Source organism: Vidua chalybeata, chromosome 3 (assembly GCF_026979565.1).
Source record: "Vidua chalybeata isolate OUT-0048 chromosome 3, bVidCha1 merged haplotype, whole genome shotgun sequence".
Lineage (NCBI taxonomy): Eukaryota > Metazoa > Chordata > Aves > Passeriformes > Viduidae > Vidua > Vidua chalybeata.
In genome coordinates this window covers 24,579,891-24,599,414 of record NC_071532.1, presented here as the reverse complement: position 1 = coordinate 24,599,414, position 19,524 = coordinate 24,579,891, and the positions used below count along the sequence as shown (strand labels likewise).

Genomic DNA, 19,524 nt, shown 5'->3' with positions numbered 1-19,524 from the left:
CAGAAAGCAATCATTATACATGAACATGCATATACTGAAATAACATATACATTTTTGTGTGCACCTACACATGTATGTAGACACAAAAATAACATTCAGAAAAAGCTGCAAAATTCCAGGAATCAACCATTAAGGGCTATAGACTCTTATAGTTGCCTTTGTTGAAAGAAAGAGGGTAGCACACACCAATGCCACATTATAGGAGCACCAGAGGAGAAGTGGTGACTCTAGTCACTAATTTTCACTCAACTTCCATTTTCTCTCCCTTTTTCTGTCTTTATAGAGAAACTCATTTCTCCTCAGGTACTTAGCCAACTAAGCTAAAGTTAATAACATAGATGTAACAGAACGAGGAGTGCTACACTAAGAAAAAGTAGGGAAAAGTCAAACTTAAAACACTACCAGAACAAATAATTAGCTATATGAAGGAAAACCACTTATTTTTCTGCAAAGTGTTTTAAGACTTCAGATATAAAGTTTCAGATACTTTTAATTCAATTTCAGATCCTTTTCCAAACTACAGAGAAAACTCACAAAATGTAGTTACTAAGAGTAATTTTTAACTGTATATAGAACCAGCAAAAAAATGCAAAAGCACTTTTATGGCCATGATGTTTAAGAAAGATGATCTCTAATTTTTTCCCTAGCTAAAGAGAGGAAAAGAACAGTGATTTGATTTCCTGTACATTTAAACCTCAGCAAGGTCTTAAAAAACCCCTTAACTTTCCCCCCCCATTAAGCTTTTTTCCCCAGTATGTTAACACGCCAAATATGCAACAGGGTGACAGAACTTTGCTGGAGGTGTAGAGTTCATTGCAGGCAGAGGAACTTCAAAACTTCCTGAACTGTGCAAAGTGGGTCAAGCCTTCAAACCTTGCCACTTTACCAAAATGTTTTACGATCACCAGGCTAACTTCCATAATCTAGATTCTTCAAGTGCAAAAATACAGAATGACCTGACCAAAAAAAAACCTAGCAAACCAATGAGCAAAGAAAAAACTCACAGATATTTGCCTTTGCTGACAGTAAATGAAAATGAAATTTTATTCCAAAACCTATAGGGGCAGGAGTTGCCAAAAAAAGGAAGTATAAAGACATGAGCTTTTTAGAAAAGCAGCGCAAATCATCGCAGCAAAGTAACACAAAAATTGATCCAGTTCCTAATACTTACATATATCTGGGAAATGGTTCTAAAGACAAAATTCATGGTGTGATTTTTCAAATGTCTTCTGTATGTTTTCACCAGGAATTTCAACAGCATTTTATTGTAGAATTCCTTCAGCAGAGCCTAATTTACCACATAAGCATTGCTGACTTCAGTTACAGTACTGAAAAATCTAGTTCAGATTTGCTCAGAAGTAAAAGAAAAATCAAAAGTAAAAAAAGCCCAAGAATGAATAAGCTTGACATTATATAAAATTGGCACACTTCTTCTAAATTGTGTCCTTTTTTGTGCACAATTGAAATTGGTCTAAAATAGGTTAATATGATAGTAGGTAATAGCTTTAAATAATGATCTACCTCTAAATTTCACAATAGCCCATTTCCCTCATTTTTATATATTCTTCGGTATTTCTGAAGTAGATCAAGCTGTAGTTTTCCAGCATGGCATCTTCTCTAGTACAGATTTCTTCTAGGAGCTCTTAAGTACAGTCTGGATCTCACTCTAGGGCTAAGGTTTTGGAAAGACCTGAGTGAGACCTCTTCAGTGAGGTTAATTGCCTGCTTATAGACGATCAATTAGCTGCTGCACAGTTCTCCCTGTCTCATCTGCCTCTCTCCCTAAGCAAGCAAAACACATCCATGTTCTTCCAGGCAACAAAAATTGCTGGTTTGATCTTCTTGTCCCAGCTGTTTCATGATGCTCTAGAAGAGACAAAGGAACTGAGGAGCTGATAAATGCAGGTGCCTTGTGTCTGGAGCATAGAAAGACCACAGCTGGAACTATGGGAGATCTGCCCAGCCCCAAAAGCACAGGCTGCAAAGGCAAAGAGAAGGAGGCAATCAGAAGAAAAGGACATAGTTGCAGTGTCATTGCCTGCTGGCAGAACTCCTCAGGTTTATGAGCAGGGACTTACAGTAAGCTTCAATTTAAGGCAACCTTTATGTGTGGAGTTAGGCTGAGCCCCAACTGGCTGCAACTGAGGAAAGTGAGCAGCAAAGAGGGCACCTCTGTGCCTCCCACTGCCAGAGTTTGAAGACACAACTGTTCAGGAATGTCACTTCTTTTGTCTCTTGCCATGCAAAATACCCACTCAAAATCAAGAATGGATACAGTATGAGCTCCCTGAAATGTGTGCTGAACAGCCTGGGAGAGGGGAATAAAAGAAGAAAATAGCACTAATGAAAATGACAACCAGTTCTATACTGCAGAGATTAGAGAAGAATTACTGTTTCAGTAGAACAGAAACTCCCAGTTTCCCACACAAGCACTTTTGGAATCCTACCCTTATATCCCCATGAAATCATCTTTCTGGACAAAAGGAACTGGAATGGCCAATTTACATGGCTTGCTACTGACCCTTTGTAATTAGCTGGGTCATTGATGAGAGATCCAGGAGAGCTCTTCCCCCCTCCCCGCTCTATCCTGGTCTCTCCTTAAAGCACCTGTAGAAAAGATATCGTCACAATTTTTCACTAAGAACTTTCTTTTAACACAGAAGATAAAGAACAAAAGAATCCTCTTGGATTCTTTCTCTTGGATTTCTCTCTAAAAAGAGAAGGGAGAGAGAGGAAAATGAGAAGGAGGAGAAGGAAAAGAGAAAAAAATGTGATGCCTCAAATACCTGAAATTTGAAGCAAAGGACATTCTTTCAAAACAAATTTTATGGTGCCACACAATGTCATACTAGGAAACACAGGAAAACAAATCTGTCTCACAGGGAAAATTCTAGCATATTCAAGTTTGATTTTTCTTCCAACATAATTCTGACTTAGCATCAGTTTTCTTTGTTTATTGAATATTCATTCCTCTAAGGAGACCTGCTGGCCTCAGGGATCAACCTCCACGAGCAAATGCTTTCGGATTTGAATACAAGTTGTATTATGTGGTTCCTTGTTGTTTGCATAATTAGACCAGCGGTCCTGTGATGAGGTTCAGTATCCTGTCTCTGAGGTGTTGCAACTTAGACCAACAGTGGCTGAAACCCTCTGGTTGCAGGACACCATCTCCTGTAGATATTGAACAAACACCAACAGCTACAGGTATGTAGGCTCAAGTTTTGTTGCTGAGAACAAGCCCAGGCAGTGGCATGAAGTATTTGACACAGAAAGAAGGGACCTGCAAGGGGCAGGAGCTTAAAGGTCTTACATCTTTCTCTGCTAGACATTCCTATGTTGTGCAAATCACAGACAGAGCACATAATCGAACAACATACTTAATAAATCATGGCAGAGTTTAAAGAGGCACTTCACTACTCAGGCAGATTTTTTTTCAGAGTATCTTTCCTTATATGTTTTACACAGGATGTATCAATTATTTGAAGCTCTTTTCTGTGGATAAATCAGCACCAAGTTAATGGTTTGTAATCCCCAGTATAAGAATCCACAGGGAGTCAACTCTGCAATGTGGTACAGAACTACCATCCAAAACCCTCTTCAGGCCTCTTGTCATGACTTTGGAAATCGAATCCTTTTTCCTGCTTTGAAGGGGACTATTGAGACTCCACCTTCCTGCTTCCCATCAGAGCAGCAGTCTGTCTTTCTTTTTGCATCTATTTATTCAACATAATCCATCTTCCCATTCCCTTCCATACTTAGGATATGGGGGCCAGAGGAAGGGAATAAATGGATTTAACTAGAATCTAAGCTATTATCAGCAGTGATTGCAAATTTCCCTTCTGCTAGCTCACCATTCCTTATTACAAAGCAATTCTAAAATAATGGGGTCTTCTATGTGCCACTACATCAAAAGTAGCACTCATTGAGGAGAAAAATGTATAACCAAGAACTCTGTGCAAAAGGTTTTCTCCCAGAATTTTGCAGCTTTATATCCTCTCTATCACTTCAATTCATTTATCTAATTCAATTAATTCTAAAACAATTTGTTTTCCAGATCTTTTACTGCCTGGTATCCTCAAATCAATGTGAAGCCCTGGCTAGAATATTATTTTTTTACAGCTTCTACCAAAGCAGTTTAGGACAAGATAAATAGAACAAATTTATTCTTTCTGGAAAAATATAAAACTCAAAAAAATTTACTTCTACCGCTGCAGTATGAAATTTGTCACTAATCATTTTAAACTATGCCCTTTTATGCTTCTTCCATCTCTTTTAGCTTTCTATGCAGTTCTTTGATGTAACAAAGACAGTTTCAGACAAGATTTCAGTTCATCTGGAAAAAAAAAAAGCTTTAAGTCTTGAGGCAAAAAGCAGTGTATTTAAAATTTATATACTCCATAATGCCTTTGTTCTGAACTTGAACATCCTGAAAACTTCTCCTCTTTCTTTTGCTTTCTGACTCTGAAGATCATTTGTTCTCATGGTTTCAGCTTCTTATTATGCAACAGTGACTTTAACTGGTGGTTCCAGCATTTAAGTACATGCACAGTCATGGCTGACCCTTTCTGATCAATTGCCAATCCATACAGGTTTGACTGATAAAAGAGCCAATTAGATTTAAGCAAATTAAGGGACATCACCAATGTCAACCACTTATTAAACTGAATGCTGAATTCTATGCATACCAAACACTAATGCACGAAGTCCCATTAAGAGTTGAAATCCTAACCCCATTAGTAACTCCAGACCACTACAGGGTAAGGGTCAAAAGAAAGTTTCATATTTATGGATTACCATTTGGATTCAGTTTTTATTTTTTTAGTCTTTCCAAGAACTCTTGAACCTGCACTGCAATTTTAGTTGAGAGCATAGATAAAATAAATTCTTTATTTCTAAGATAGTTTTTTTTTTTTAGTGTTGACTTTAAGCATGGCACATCAGCTTGATAAGAAATTAAGATATATTCAATCAGGTAACACTAAAGATTTGGTGTGCTTTATATTGTGTGCAATGGGTTTTAAATCTAAAAAAAAAAAAGAACAAAGAAATGCATGTTGGAAAAAAAAAACTGTATCATAATTGTAAAACAGCGATCAGCAATAACTTCAAAATGGAATACTCCTTTGTCCTCTATCACTCTCCCTCTTAGACAATCTTCCATCAAGCTCTATGAAATAGTCCCCACATTGCAGATTTCTTAAATAGCATTTTTTTGTATCCTTGAAAGGAGAATGGTACATTTTAACCCTCACTAAAAGGCTGTGGTTTTGTACATAATGAAACCTTCTTTACTTTTTGATCAAACAAAACTTCTGTCTAAGTAAAATCTTGGCCACTGAAGTAAAAAATAAAATTCTTTCTTATTTAAGTAGCATCTACATTTCATTTAATGATTTAGAAAGTGTGAAAGCACTGAACACTGCCTGGTGTAAAATTACCATTATACTCACATTTTAGCATGCAATGGAATTGTTTAACACTCAAAGCCTCATTATAATAAAGATCATAGTAAAGCAAACCTATATTGTCCTAGATACACACGTGTGTCTGTACATGTGTGCACATATAGAGAAAACACAGCGTGTGAGAGAGCACTTCTCTCATATGCACTGCTTCATTTATTATTCATTTCTCTACAGATCACAGTCCACTGGACAATAGTATGGAAGATTTCTTTAATAACTCTCACTGCTAATTTAATTCTACTTAAACACACATATCCTAGTGAATGCCACATGCTTTTCAGCATGATTTTATGTGTAAATCAGGATAATATGTTTTCAGATCATTAACTAAAAGGAAGCATGAACTAAAACCTATTTAACCAATGAGGTATTGCTTTTAAACTACCACAAGGTCATAAAAAAGATAATTTCAAAGCTATAAGTTTTCTAATTGTAATCAACAACAATCTAATGATGAAAGAAAGTGTATCTTAATGGCTGTCATAAACTTGTGCACATCCTTGCTTATCTTTAAAGATCCTTTACCTTGTCATTTGGTGAAATTTTCACAACCAAATTTTGCTAAGCAAAATTGAAATGTGACACTGGAGCTAGAAATATCAGTGTCTTACTGCTCAGTCTTAAATGAGCAGTAAAACTCAGATATAATTTTATTATTATATGAAAGCATATATTTGTTAATAGTAGGTGCAACTTGACGATCAGATTGGAAAAATATAAAATGAGCTGGGAATTGACTTTTTCCTTGTTCCTCAGTAATCTGTCATAAAAACTTTGTGTTGGATTTACTCACTTTTCTGAAGTCCTCAAACCCAATCCATCTGTTTGCAAGCAAGTTGTTTCATGACTGTTTTGGAACTTTGAGGTTTATGATTTTTCTTTCCTATTTTCTTTTTTTCTTTTCTTTTGCTTTCAAATTGTATGTACATCCCTCTACACTGCTTTTGCTCAACAGCTAAACCACACATCTCTCAAAAACAAGTGTTGTTGGATTCTCACTTAAAAACTCAAAATTGCCTTAAATTAATTGTATCCATTGATATTTATTTAATGAAAACTAATTAGCTAGGGTGTCCATGAAAAGAAAAGCAGGACAGCTACATCAGCTATAAATGTAAGCTTTCTTGAAAAAATACTAAACAACAATAAAGCCACCAAACAAATCATTGTACAATGTTTAGGGCATATTTGCTCAACTCTCTTATTTCAAATTGCTATGAAAATAATATCCAGACTGGCTTACCACCTAATTCACTGTAAATCAGCACATTGTAATTGACTTTCTTACAGCAACATTATTTTGTGGATTCTGGCTCAATATATTGCCAATGGTTTATATTACTATTACTAAACAAATTCTCTAAGTCTATTCAATAAGTGCTCCTTGTCAGCACTTACAACTTTTGCTCTAAAACAGATTACAAAATGAAGGTGAATCTCTCTATATTCTTAGGCTAAATTAGCTGTCCATGCCAGAATACACCACCATTCACAGAAAAAAAAATGAATTACATAATGCACTTCTCACCTTCATAATATGTTAACTACACAACTATGTAGTTTCATTTTCTAGTTCTTAAATGGAACAAAGTGACAAATTAGAAGCCAAAAAGAACAATTTTGTGAGTAATAATTACTAATACAAACATATTCTTCTGAACTTCAGTCCTCAGCTGCGATAATAAATAACGTTTTGTTGAACAGAGTGTTTGTGTAATTGTTACATACACAGAAAAAGCACTTTTTCATACTTACCTCCTGGAGGCATGACTATGGTTATAGCATCACTTATCAAGCTGCCCTGGCTGTTGGACACATTCACTTGAACTGTGTAGTTAGAAAATGGAATCAGTCCTTTAATGGGTACCCATACATTGAATTCCTTGCTGCTGCACAACATCCGAGTATCATTTACAATAGAATAATTAGCATTATCTGTTATGGAAAAACAAGAGGGGGAGGAAAAGAACAAACGTTAGACCTTGCATCTGCTACAATTCAGTCTGTATGAACCAAGTCTTATTTCTCAACTCTAATGAAGAGTTGCTATTTATACCAGTAACACACACAAATTTTTGGTCTGTTAGGAAGAAAACTTTTTGTACACAATTTCTTCTCCTTCTGCCAACAGTTTGTGGCATTTGTACATCTTGGGAAATAAACAAATCAATACACAAACCAACCAGTTGCAAAGCTGATTGCTATGTACAGCAAACAGAAGTTCCAGAACAGTTCTGTGATAACTGCACATTCCAGACATTAATGGTAACTCTCATGAAAGACTGGCAAAACTTTTTGAATTTGCTACAAAAATGCTTAACTTAGAAGTTGATAAGCTAATTCCACTGCATGCATAACAGTATCTGCATAACATGCATCTGCAGTAACAGGTTTTACAGCATGGTCTGCAGTTCTCTCAAAGACAAAACAAGGATTTGAAGCACTCAGTTTATCAGTTGAAATCATCAAAGGACACCACAGCAACCTACATGTCCTTTGCAACCCTTTTAAGATCTCAAACTTAAGATAAGACAATATTCTACCCTACAAAAATAAAAAAAAATGCAAAAACTTTCCAAAATACCTAGTTAGACTAGAAAATAAAAAATTATATATGTCAAGTAATATTTTTCTGACTTAATGAAGACCTCGGTAACATATGTCAGAGACAAGCTGACTTACTTAAGCTTGTCATCTTATATTTTGAGTATATGAAAGGCTATATAAACGATTAATATTATTATTACTATCCATCACTACATGGAGAGCTCTCACATTGAAGCCAATAAAAATTCTGTATTACAAACAACAGCAGAATAACACAAGTGTAAGACCACAGGTATGAGAATGAGAGTAAACAGACTATAACTATAAAAATATTGTAAATCAATTAAGATATTGTCAGAGCTAGAAGATTCAATATTTACATTTGAGTCTTTTACAAAATCTAAATAAGACAGAATTACAAAAAAACCTAGAAAAATTAATTTTTAAATTAATTTTTAAGGGACATTCATCGGACTTACTCATTTTGATGTAAGTATCAAATGAACTATTAAAACTGAAATGCTATTAAATCAGAAACAATTTTTCAAATACTCTATGTTTCTATGATGTGCATTAAGGTGTATCTGCAGTACCTTTCAGTCATGCTCACATTACATTTTACCACAGACAAGTGATTGGGATTTTCCTCTAATTTGGGGATTCCTATGAACAATTTGGTTCACTTATGGTACAAATCCAAGCCCTTCCTTTATTTTGCTGTTTATGAACTGCACCGGTGTTTTCAGTTATTCTATTGGTAACATACAAAAAGCTTATTTTTTCACATTTTGGGGAGGGTGACAGGTTTCCAAAACTCTTTTTTATATATCTGCCTTGCAGCCCAGTTCCTCATTGCTCAAATTCTACCTGGACAGAACCCTACCTTGGCACCAGACCACTCAAACAGACTACAGTAGCATAAAGGTAGAATGATTTCATGAAGCTTGATGGATTAATTTTGGATTTCACTGAAGTCACCCTGGTTTAGGTACAGCAATAGAGGCAAAGCTTCTTTACACGCAAGAAGACCAACCACATTTTCCACATTCCACATACAGAATCCTGCAGAAGGAAAGTTATTTTGTCTGCGATTACTCTTATACTTGGGCTACTCAACCAGCACTAGAAAAATGTATTTGCATTACTTGGTCTCAGCTTTTAAACAGTGTATCAAATCCTCCTTCTGCATCTTTGTAGTGAAACTGTCCCTCTGTGTGATTTGGGAGAAGATACAGTCCAACAAAGCACATTTCTCCTCTTATCGATCACAGTTTTTGTGAATTTTGTGATTTATTATTTGTGAAGATCATGCAACAATACTTGACATACACAGTCTTAAGGTCCTAGGGACATTAAACACTTAAGGACTCAGCTGGCTGTGGAAAAAAAAGACACATTTTTCAAACGTTTCACCTCTAATGTCCGGGAAAGTTTAAAAATACAGTGTTAACAGATCAGCACTTAGGCTAGAGTCAAATATCAAGCAGAAAAGAAATTGTCTAACAGTAATTTATATATGCCAAATTCATGTGAAAATGAATTTTTTCCTATCAACAGTACAGATTTAACTTGTTAATATTTTAATTTCATCCACCTGAGCCTGGTAAGAAACCACGTACTTCCTCTGCTGATACTTCTATTCCATTTTTAATCTTTCTTCCAATGGCTAACTATACTATATTTTAAAAATACAGTTTTGAGTAACAGAAAATGAATTAAAAGGATAACACTCTATTCCAAGTTGCCTGGATAACAACATTAATATACAGTAATTATACAATTAGTTGTAACATTAAATTCTAGTTATAGCAGAGTGATTACTCGGCAATTATAAGAAGTATATAATTACCCAATAATTAGGAGAAGTATGTAATTACATAACCATTTTATTCAGCTCAAAAATGAACTTGCAAATTTACAATGAGATAGACAACACAGCAGCTCAAAATTTTTCACTGCTTCTAATAAAATGCTAAAGAGTACTTGCAAGTTTCCTAGTCCAAATTTTACACAGACAAAAGGTGTTTTATCCCAGTTCCCAAACAAGGAACTTACTGCTGCCGGCAAGCAAAATATTAGAAGAACATTTTAAAATGCAGGTCTTGCTGTGGCTGACTTGCAATATGGAGCTTTGCTACTTCTCACTGCCTAAACTGTGCTTTCAGTGGGCTGGAAAATGCAGACACATAGGTTCAGCCTGACAGAAAGCGATACAGTGATAACCCTGCCATATCATTCCATGCCATTCCTGCCCAGATTGCCTCAGTGTGGACTCAATTTGTGAGTATAAGTGGATGAAGCCTCCCTTTGTCCAATTTTCTTGGGTGTTTTTCTCTCCATGCTGCCCACGTGTCCCACTGTAGCCCACCAGCAAGTCCATTGCAGATCCAAACAGCAGTCACCTCAGACAGTGTAAAGTCCTAAGAGACATTGTTCTACTTCAGACAAGTGGTTCGTACCAGAACACCTCCTCACTTCTGCCTTGTAATTCCTGCCATGAACAGACACCAGCACCCCAACAAGCAAGTTTCCCCCACAATTCTGTTAACATGAACAACCTAAAGGGGCAAAACAAACTCCTATACATCCATGAATGGTTCACCACATCCATCAATGCTTAAGGCATGGAAACACCTGCACAAAAAGATAAATCCCGATAGGAGAGTCTGGACAGGGCTCAGAGAGTCTATTCTGTATAACCTCTTAAGAAAACCTAAATCCTTGGCAGACATGAAGGGTTTCCTCAAGCTCCTTAATCTTTCCATATTTTTGCACAGTTATGGTTTTGTTATTTTACTAGCCTTCCTGCTCAGTTCTCCATAACTCCCCAAAATTATCTGTGGGACTTCTTTACCTAAGGCTAATTGAGAACTACTTCTGCTGTTCCCAGTTTATTCCTAGTTTATAGCTGATCAAGGTATGTCAGTTTTTCAGGAGAACATCAATATGAAGAAATGAGGGCTAAAGAATATCCATAAATATACTTAAAAGTGATGTATAGTTGAAACAAAGACACACAAACACATATCACATTCAAAATCACTGTTTAAAAGTGCGAAGCTTCAAAGAGCACTCTAGACAGTGAGTATCTGTACTTGAAGGTTCAGGATGGTTTTGAGTGGACACTCTGCAGGGGATTCTCAAGCAGATAGGCATTCCTGTTACTGAGCTCCCCTGTAAATAGGTGAATTAAGCTCCTGTGAGGCAGTGATGCGTAAATTACTGCTGTCCTGGGTCCATCATCGTATGGGGTTCACTAGATTGAAATAACATAAATGGGTATCCTTTTCCATTCTTGTTATAATCATTGTCACAAGAATTTTAATGCCTCATATATTCCATAATTTTTTTTCTGTGTGCTGTACTGCTCTGACCTTTTCAATATTCTGTAATTTGACTGGCTGGCGATTTCAAGTTCTCTCCTTTTTACAGCCTTATTAACTTGTGGGGAAGAGGTGAAATGCACAGCCAATCAGAATACATAATATTGCAAAGGTCACAGCAGTACAGTATAGCAGCAGCAGACACAGAATACTGTATATTAGTCATTAGTATCCTGATATCTTATTCATGTAACAAAGGTTGTGAAGAGTGCAGGAAATGGTACAACACGAAACCATTTTCATGGCAAAGAAATAATACAAACTAAACATATTCATCTTACATTTAAGAATTCCCCCCCCCCCAAATATGGGCATGTTTAAAGGTACTCTTTCCATCAGGATCAAAATTTATGTTTTTAAGGTAATAAATTGAGATGTTTTCTTTTTATGTATTAAACAGAGAAAGACACATTTTTCACAAGTGTGGGCAAATACCAAGTAATTCTTTTAATATCATTGCATTTGTGATTAATACCAATCCATACTTACATATAGCTCCATTATGTCCTATAACCTCTTTTACATTATAGAACATGTTGCCCTACGATATTCAAGCAGACAGAAGCAGAACTATTACCAGTATAGAAGACTAGTCAAAGACTAAAGGTAGTAAAAATCCAGCTCAAGGAATGGTTCATGTGAGGATCTATACAAAGATTACTTAGGTAACTATCACAAACACTTACAGTTGGTTTTATGCCTGCTTTATATGACTGTGAGCAAACAGAAGTTAAGCCTTGTACATTGGGCCACAGAAGTTAATAAGATTAGAATAGCAAAATAAAAAATGAAACAAAAATTCACCTGAACTCATCCTCTTTGTCACCAGTTTCTGTCCCTATTTGAGACACAGCTAATTTGTGTCTCTTTGACACCACATCTTTGGTGGGAAATTCTGTGAATATGTACACTTCTTTGTGTCTTAGCTCATTTGTTTGCCTGTTAGTTTTGCCTATTCTTCAGCCTCATTAACTACCACAAAAGCTACTTTCCTCCCACCTAAATTTTTTCTTTTCTCCATCTCTTCCTTTCCCACTATTTCTAATGGAGTATTTAGAATAAAAAAATATCACCTTCCATTAGTTTGATTATCCCAGTAGAAAACCAGCTAAAATACTTCTTTAGCATTATTGGCATTATTAAGAACTGTAATAATGAACTGTTCTCAAATTGTCATCTCAATTGTTATATTGACTTGTGAAGTAGTTTGGCTTTGATGCCATACCCCCCTTTTCAACAAACTATTGGGGGGGGTTATGTTTTGAGACAAGATTGGTTTTTATGTTTTGGCATTCTGTTTTGGAAGATTTTTTTTGTTTGCTTTTTTCTTTTTTTTTTTTTTTCAGATGAGAATACTGCTGATTTTTTTGCCTCAATGTCTTGAACCACTATTTGTTCCCCTTCTCTTGAGCTAACAGATATATTGTTCCTATGGACATATCATGGTCACAGTCCATCAAACTGAGTTCAAAACTTAAAGACTCTCTTAACACATGAAAACTTCACTCTCATGGGCTAGGAGGAGTGTTGCTGAATGAGTCAAAATGGGTAATATAAAAGCGCTGGGGGAACTGGAAAAATTATGAATCCAAAATATTAATTTTCCTGTAAATAAGAAGAGTTTCACATTATCTGCATTAAAAAAAATATCTTTTTCCTTTTCCCCTGGGAATTAAAAGAAGCCTTTAGTTTTAAGCCTGAAAAATGGAAAATATTTGAAGAACAAGATCAAAATCTGTGTTGGCATGTACAGCAGAAATATGAAACCTAGAAGATCCAGTTTCTGACTGGTACTCTAGTCATCACTCAAAGAGGCTTCTTACAGACTCAGATTTGGTAGAGCTATGTTAGATTGTCTTGAGACATACAGACACTATCTGTATGTACACTGCCTGACTGACACTGGAAGGGGATTCCTCCTCTCTATTCAGCATGGTGAGACACATCTGCAGACTTCATCCTGTTCTGGGATCCCCAGCATAACACAAAACTGGACTTACTGGAGTGGACTCCATGCAAAGATAATTAAAGCCTTGAAGAATATGTCACACAAAGAGGGTTTGAGAGAACTGAGGTTGTTTAGCCTCAAGAAGAGGAGGAAAGATCTTAAAAATGCATAAAATGTTAAAAATATCTGTTGTGAGGGCATAAAGTAGCCAAACATTTCTCAGCAATGTACAGCAGCAGAACAAAACACAATGAGTACATACAGAAAATACAACAAATTCTGTTTAAACCTATAAAAAACCTTTTTTTTTTTTTACTTTGACACTGGTCAAACACTGAAACAAGTTGCTCAGAATCTCCAACTTTGGTGATACTCAAAAGCCAGCTGGACACTCTCCTGGGCAATGTGCTCCAACTAACCCTGCTTGGAGAAGAGAGCTTGAACTGGTTGTTCCCTAGAGGTGCTCTCTGACCTCAGCTGCTCTATGATTCTATGAAAATTTTCAGAACACTTCTAGAACCCTAAGGCAAAGCAGGGGCAATCATTATGATGAAAGCATGTTCCTGTCAGTAGAAATAAGTGATTATTAGTGTTACAAACACTAAGTAATGTGCATTTATGTGCTTATTAATTCTACAGACTGAAATATGAATAAAGCCCCCAGCTTGATGTGAGAGCTCATACAAGAAACTTAGCACAGACCCCACGGATGGTTAATGACTGCAGCCAAGATTAGGCTTTGTCATGATGGCAGGCAGGAAGGAATCTTCAGTGTGTGGTCTCATCTACCCTTTGGAGCATTCAGCTCAGTGCCATGAGGCTTTGAACTAAAAAATCTCAGTAATTGTTGATGAAGCTGCCAAGACGAAACCTTTTTGATTTGAATTACTGTTGTAGTTTTTCTCATTACTCATAAACACAGAAACATCTAATGAGTCTTGCAGCTGACTCAGTCTCATTTAGACCTCCCACTTAAAACAGTGTGTTTCAGTATAGTATTAAATCTCTGCTGTAATTATATTCATCTCTACTGTAACTCCATTTTTCTGCAATAGCACCAAGAGGCATCAGTCCTGGAGCCCCCACTCCGCACACTGTATAGAGTGTTTTTGAGACGCACAGTAGGAATGCAGCTCATGACCTAAATCAAACTCTGGAAAGCATTCTATGAGTACGACCAACTTCTCTGGATTTCAAAAAGGTTTCCAGTGTCTAAGCACTGTTATCTTGATATGAACAGGAGGAAGTGTCCCAGCACAGTTTAGTAATCCAAGTGGCAAAAAATCACATTTGACATGAGACATCAAAGATCAAAAGCATTTGCTGCACTTGCAATCTGAAGCTGATGATAGAGCATATAGTTACTGATTTCATCCCTTGTGTTTGAGGGGTTTTATAGACAAATCATAATTTTATCAAGACTTTATCAAGTTTATTTCATGAGGGACTTTATACAGTAAAAAAAAAAAAACAGAAACAGTAAGATTTTAAACCTTCAAGTTTGCTTCTCCATGGTTAGAACATTCTTTCTCTAGCTGCAGCAGTACATAAATGGAGATTATCACAGTATCTGGTTTCTGAATCTATGCCCATAATTCATGGATGCCAATAAGAATTTTCCATTCTCCAGGGACACTATCAGAAGGAGACTAGCTAAACACACACAGCAGAACTTGGAGTCTCAAATCCATAATCAAATATCTAGATTGATTGTGTCACTTGCACTTGTATTGATTTCAATTGGAGCAGCTGACCCAAGGGAATAATAAAAATGTGGAATAAAACTGATTTATGAGAAGAAAATAAATCCTTTTGTGAGTGGTAATGAATTGGTACTATTTAACCCTTTCAATCACAGAGGGAGAACACTATTTATTTTTTCAGAATGCTGAGTTAGCCGAAAGAAGTCATATAAAAAAAGTCAATACTGTCAAATGCCATTACAGTTAGTTGTAATACTTTGGAAGGAATGAAGCTCTAAACTTGATCTAGGATTTTTGTCTGACATATGGCATTCTTTTGGTTTTTCCAGTCACCTTGCATGAGGCATCATAAGTGATGCGCTTGGAGATTGAAAAACCACAGAATCACTCAGGTGACTGTTTGTTGTACTTACTTATAAATTACCTCCCTCTAGACTATTTAGGGCAAAAGCATGAAGAGTAACACAGCCTCATCAGGTGCACACAATTATCCCTATAAAAAGATGACTGATCGTAGTGATCTTTCTGGTATCACACTAGAAACTTATATAGTCAAAATATAATTTGATTCCCCCTTATAAATGTGCAAAGAAAAACTTCAACAAAATCTTGTAAAATTCCAGTTTTCATCACGTTTTCTCTACCTGAGAAAACACATGGGGATTATATTAGTCTCTAAAGAGAAGTTTATTTGTTTAAAGCCAACACATAGAAATATTCAAACTCAATATTTTTATCTGTGGATGCTCTAGCCAGATTGTATATATCTTGATTGGATTATGTCATTGACATTAATCATATTGTGTTTAATGTCATAAGTTGGTTTTTTACATTTAGCAGTTACCATAGATACTTAAGCACAGTCAATGTAGTCTTCATGTGGGTTAAAAACACTGGAAGACATTCATTAACTAGAAGACTGTTTTTGTAGGAAAACTGATTGGCAAATTCCCTTTTACTCAATACTGTTTACCGGAGCCATCTCTAGAAGATTGCTATTATTCCCTAGACTATTCCAAGGGAGTAGAAACAGTCTTGGAGCCAATCCTGCTATAGGCAGTCACTAGGAATTTCAGCCTGTTAAGAACTGATAATACATTCCTCACAAAAATGGGGTTCAGCCCTATCAGCTTTATCACATGTAACCAAATAAATTCTAAAGTACAAGACAGACAATGTACATGTGACAAAAAAACATAAATATGGGAATAGAGTGATGCAGAAGGTCAATTAAAACACCATCTGTGATCTGATGCTAGAGTCTTCACCAAAGAAATGGTCAGATGTAGGAATTAGAGAGTGACTTGAATTTTGCTTTCCTCAGAGACACCTGTATTAAGGAAAAGAACAGCACACCTGATACAGGAATTAAGCTATTAGATGGTGCATTGTGAAGCTGCTCAAAAGCTACTGAAGCTTGACCAAACATTACTCAATAATCATCCTGAAGTGCATGCAAAACCAGGAGTTTTCTAGCCAGGCAAATCAAAATTTAAATGCCCTACAATTCCAAGGCAAAATACCCCTAACTTCTGCTCTGGTGAACAGATTAAATATGGCTATTTTGAAAATGGGTTATGCATCCTCTTTGCTTCCCCTTCAAATGTCTTTAGGAGTGCAAAGTGTTGTAGGTGTCTAACTAGAACTAAGATGACAGACAAAATGAGAGAGGAAGGGGACAAAATATGAAAAATCTCCTTAATGGCTGGTTTGGAAAAGCAGCTAAGGGCTCCCACACTCACACTGAGAGTGTGGAGGTTATCTTTCTGGTGCAGAAGGTGGTAAGCATTTTGTAATAACTTCCATTCCTCATTCTCGAGCCTTCAGCACAAGACAGGCTAGGAACTTCAAGGGGCTTCAGCATTCCTTTCCCCACTTCTGTTGCCATCTGCAGGTGGTGTCTTCCCCTAGCAGTCATTGCTTTTTGAACTAGGTTGATTCTTAACACTTCCTTTTTGACTTTTGTTTGGAGAGGGTACTGAAAGTATTGGGTACACTGTGCCAAGTTCAAGACTACAAGAGGAACTTTCTTATAGAAGTTAAATGAATAGATGATCTGAACTTTATTTATTCATATATATAGTAAATATTAAACTAAAAAGATTAGATGAGCAACATTCTGATATATACATGCAAAAGTCAACCTGTTTATGCTGTATTCTGCTTTAGAATTCTCCACTTTGCCAAGAGAATGAGTGGGCTGCAATGAACCTTTCTGGTACACCATCTCCAAGTAAGGAGAATAAGCAGATAAATAATTCTTTTTCTTTACAAAAATACCTGGTTAGCTATCTTGCTGAAAAATATGGAACTTAGATGATGTGTCATCAAAAGAAGTTACAATAAGCATTAAAAAAACCCTCAAGAAACAAAAAAAGCCCCAAATCCTCAAACTGAAAATAACACACATTGATTTCTACATTCATAAGCAATGGAGTTCTGAGTATAACCCTGCAACTTCGTGTTATGTAACTCCCTAAGGATGTACAGTTAATTAAGGATTCTCTTTAGGTCAAACTCACATTCAAATGCATCACAACATCTTGGGGACTACAGATTTGGATTAATTTTGTGCTAACGCAGTCATCTGACAGAGGTAGGAAGATAAGAATTTCCTCCAAATCTCTCCTCTGGAAAAGAGGTAACACCTGATTCTTCCTGTCCTAGAACTTAATTTCAGACACTCAGATGCAATTAAAAATGACCCTGTATTCTATATCTGAACCAACCTGAGAATAAATAGGGATGAATGTTGAAACTACTTGAGGGAAATAAGCCTGACTCTGTCACCTTTCTTTCCCCTAAAGCCCTCTGAGAACTGGGAGTGTATCAGATAACAAGAACTCTAACTACTCTTGAAGAGGGAACAGCTGTTTGTTCTCTGGCAGAATTAGTATTTTATGGCTTGAAATAAACAATTGCAAACCAAATTCCTCTTTAAGGCTCCTCCCAAGCAGGTACTGGGCCTTAAATTACTTGAGGCAAAGCAACTTGTCATTACATTGCATTGAGCCCAAGCAATGATGCCTGAGCACTGCAGAACTGGGACAGAGCCCTCAATTCCTAAAGTCCTGTTTGATCTCCATATGCTGTTTGCTGGAAACAAATACTTTTCTGGAAAACTAGAACATGCCTATGCAGAACAGAATGGCAAAACAGCCCCAATAAAGCTCCTTCCAGTTTTTTAACAAGTACTTTCACAGCGAAAGGTTTTCAGAAAAACGAAGATTTGAATTAAAAAATGAAGGCTAATTGATACAGGTATTTCCCTTGAATACATTGTTAAATCATGGCCAAACTGTGGAAAAATCCATTATAAGTATCCTCCTCCATTGTCAGACAATCCAAACTATCTCCTGCTGAACTACACTTCATACTTGCAGTGACCTTTTCCATCAGTTTGTGATAGTATTTGCTCGACTTTCAGTTTGGTTATTGATAATCTTAATGGGCACACACTATTTACCAACACCTTGCCAAGCCATCATCTTTAAATAAAAGAAGTATCAGCAGTAACAGAATTAAACAGCAATGAAAAAAACAGGCTATACATTGCAAAACATTTATGTTGGAATCAAAAGTCAGGAATTCAAACACATTACAGCTAAAACATTCTCCCTTGCTTTTATGCATTACAATGTATCCTTTGCTGAAGTATTGTTTTTACTGTAAGAAGATAAACATTCTCCATTAAAAAAAACCCCACAGCAACTTTAAATCTTTTGCAAATTACTTAAGATGATCTGGACCCATTAGGAAAAAAAAAGGTCTAGAATTAAATATAACTTGTTTTTAACATGGAAATAACCAATAAGCTGTCAGGATGCTCCACTGAATTGCTATGAGGTGGGTATATTTTTAAAAGCAGATGGATGAAAGTTATATTGTATCTTAAACAAACATGATGAATGGCAGAGCCATTTGGTGGAAAAGCAGTGTAATCAAATATTAAGACAGTCAGACAGAGACATAGGTATGTGGAATTTGAAAGATTTGGAACAGGACAAGGAAAGGTGCTAAGCCTAGGGACAGCCACAGAATATTCAGCATGAGATCAGCTGGTGCCTCTACAGTGTTGGAATAACAGGTTCATGACAGAGAAAGTGTTAAGTTACATGTTATTTAAACACGTCATCAACCTGCTATCTGAACATACCATATGCTATAGTAGGGCACTGATAAGATAACAACATATCAAGCAGAGTTTCACAATATACATTAGGGATGGCAGTACAAAATTGTAGAAATACAGTGTGCATTAGGAAAAAATCATGCCCTCATAGTGGGATCCTTTGCCCTGTCCAGGGGCTATACTAATGCAGAATGATTTCCACTCCTCAAAAATCTGTATCTCTTAAATCCATCCCCCAGAGGCATACTATTTCCTAATTTAAAAGAAAAAAAAAAAAAAAAAAAAAAAGCCAGGGAAATATGTTAGATTCAAAGGCAGACCTTCTAGGCCTCATGTAGTTGAGCTA

At 36.2% G+C, this 19,524-nt stretch overlaps 1 protein-coding gene across 12 annotated transcripts in view; it reads right to left on the bottom strand.

Annotated features, from left to right (window-relative positions):
• USH2A (usherin) overlaps positions 1–19,524 on the bottom strand; it is a 374,435-nt gene that overhangs the window by 151,200 nt on the left and 203,711 nt on the right. For all 12 annotated transcript variants that reach the window (XR_008429695.1, XR_008429696.1, XM_053936908.1 and 9 more), the window contains one exon: positions 7,221–7,400. Coding sequence is in view for 10 of the 12 variants with exons in the window: in XM_053936908.1 (XP_053792883.1) it covers positions 7,221–7,400 (180 nt within the window). In the remaining 2 variants the exon portion in view is untranslated. The remainder of the gene's footprint in view (positions 1–7,220; positions 7,401–19,524) is intronic.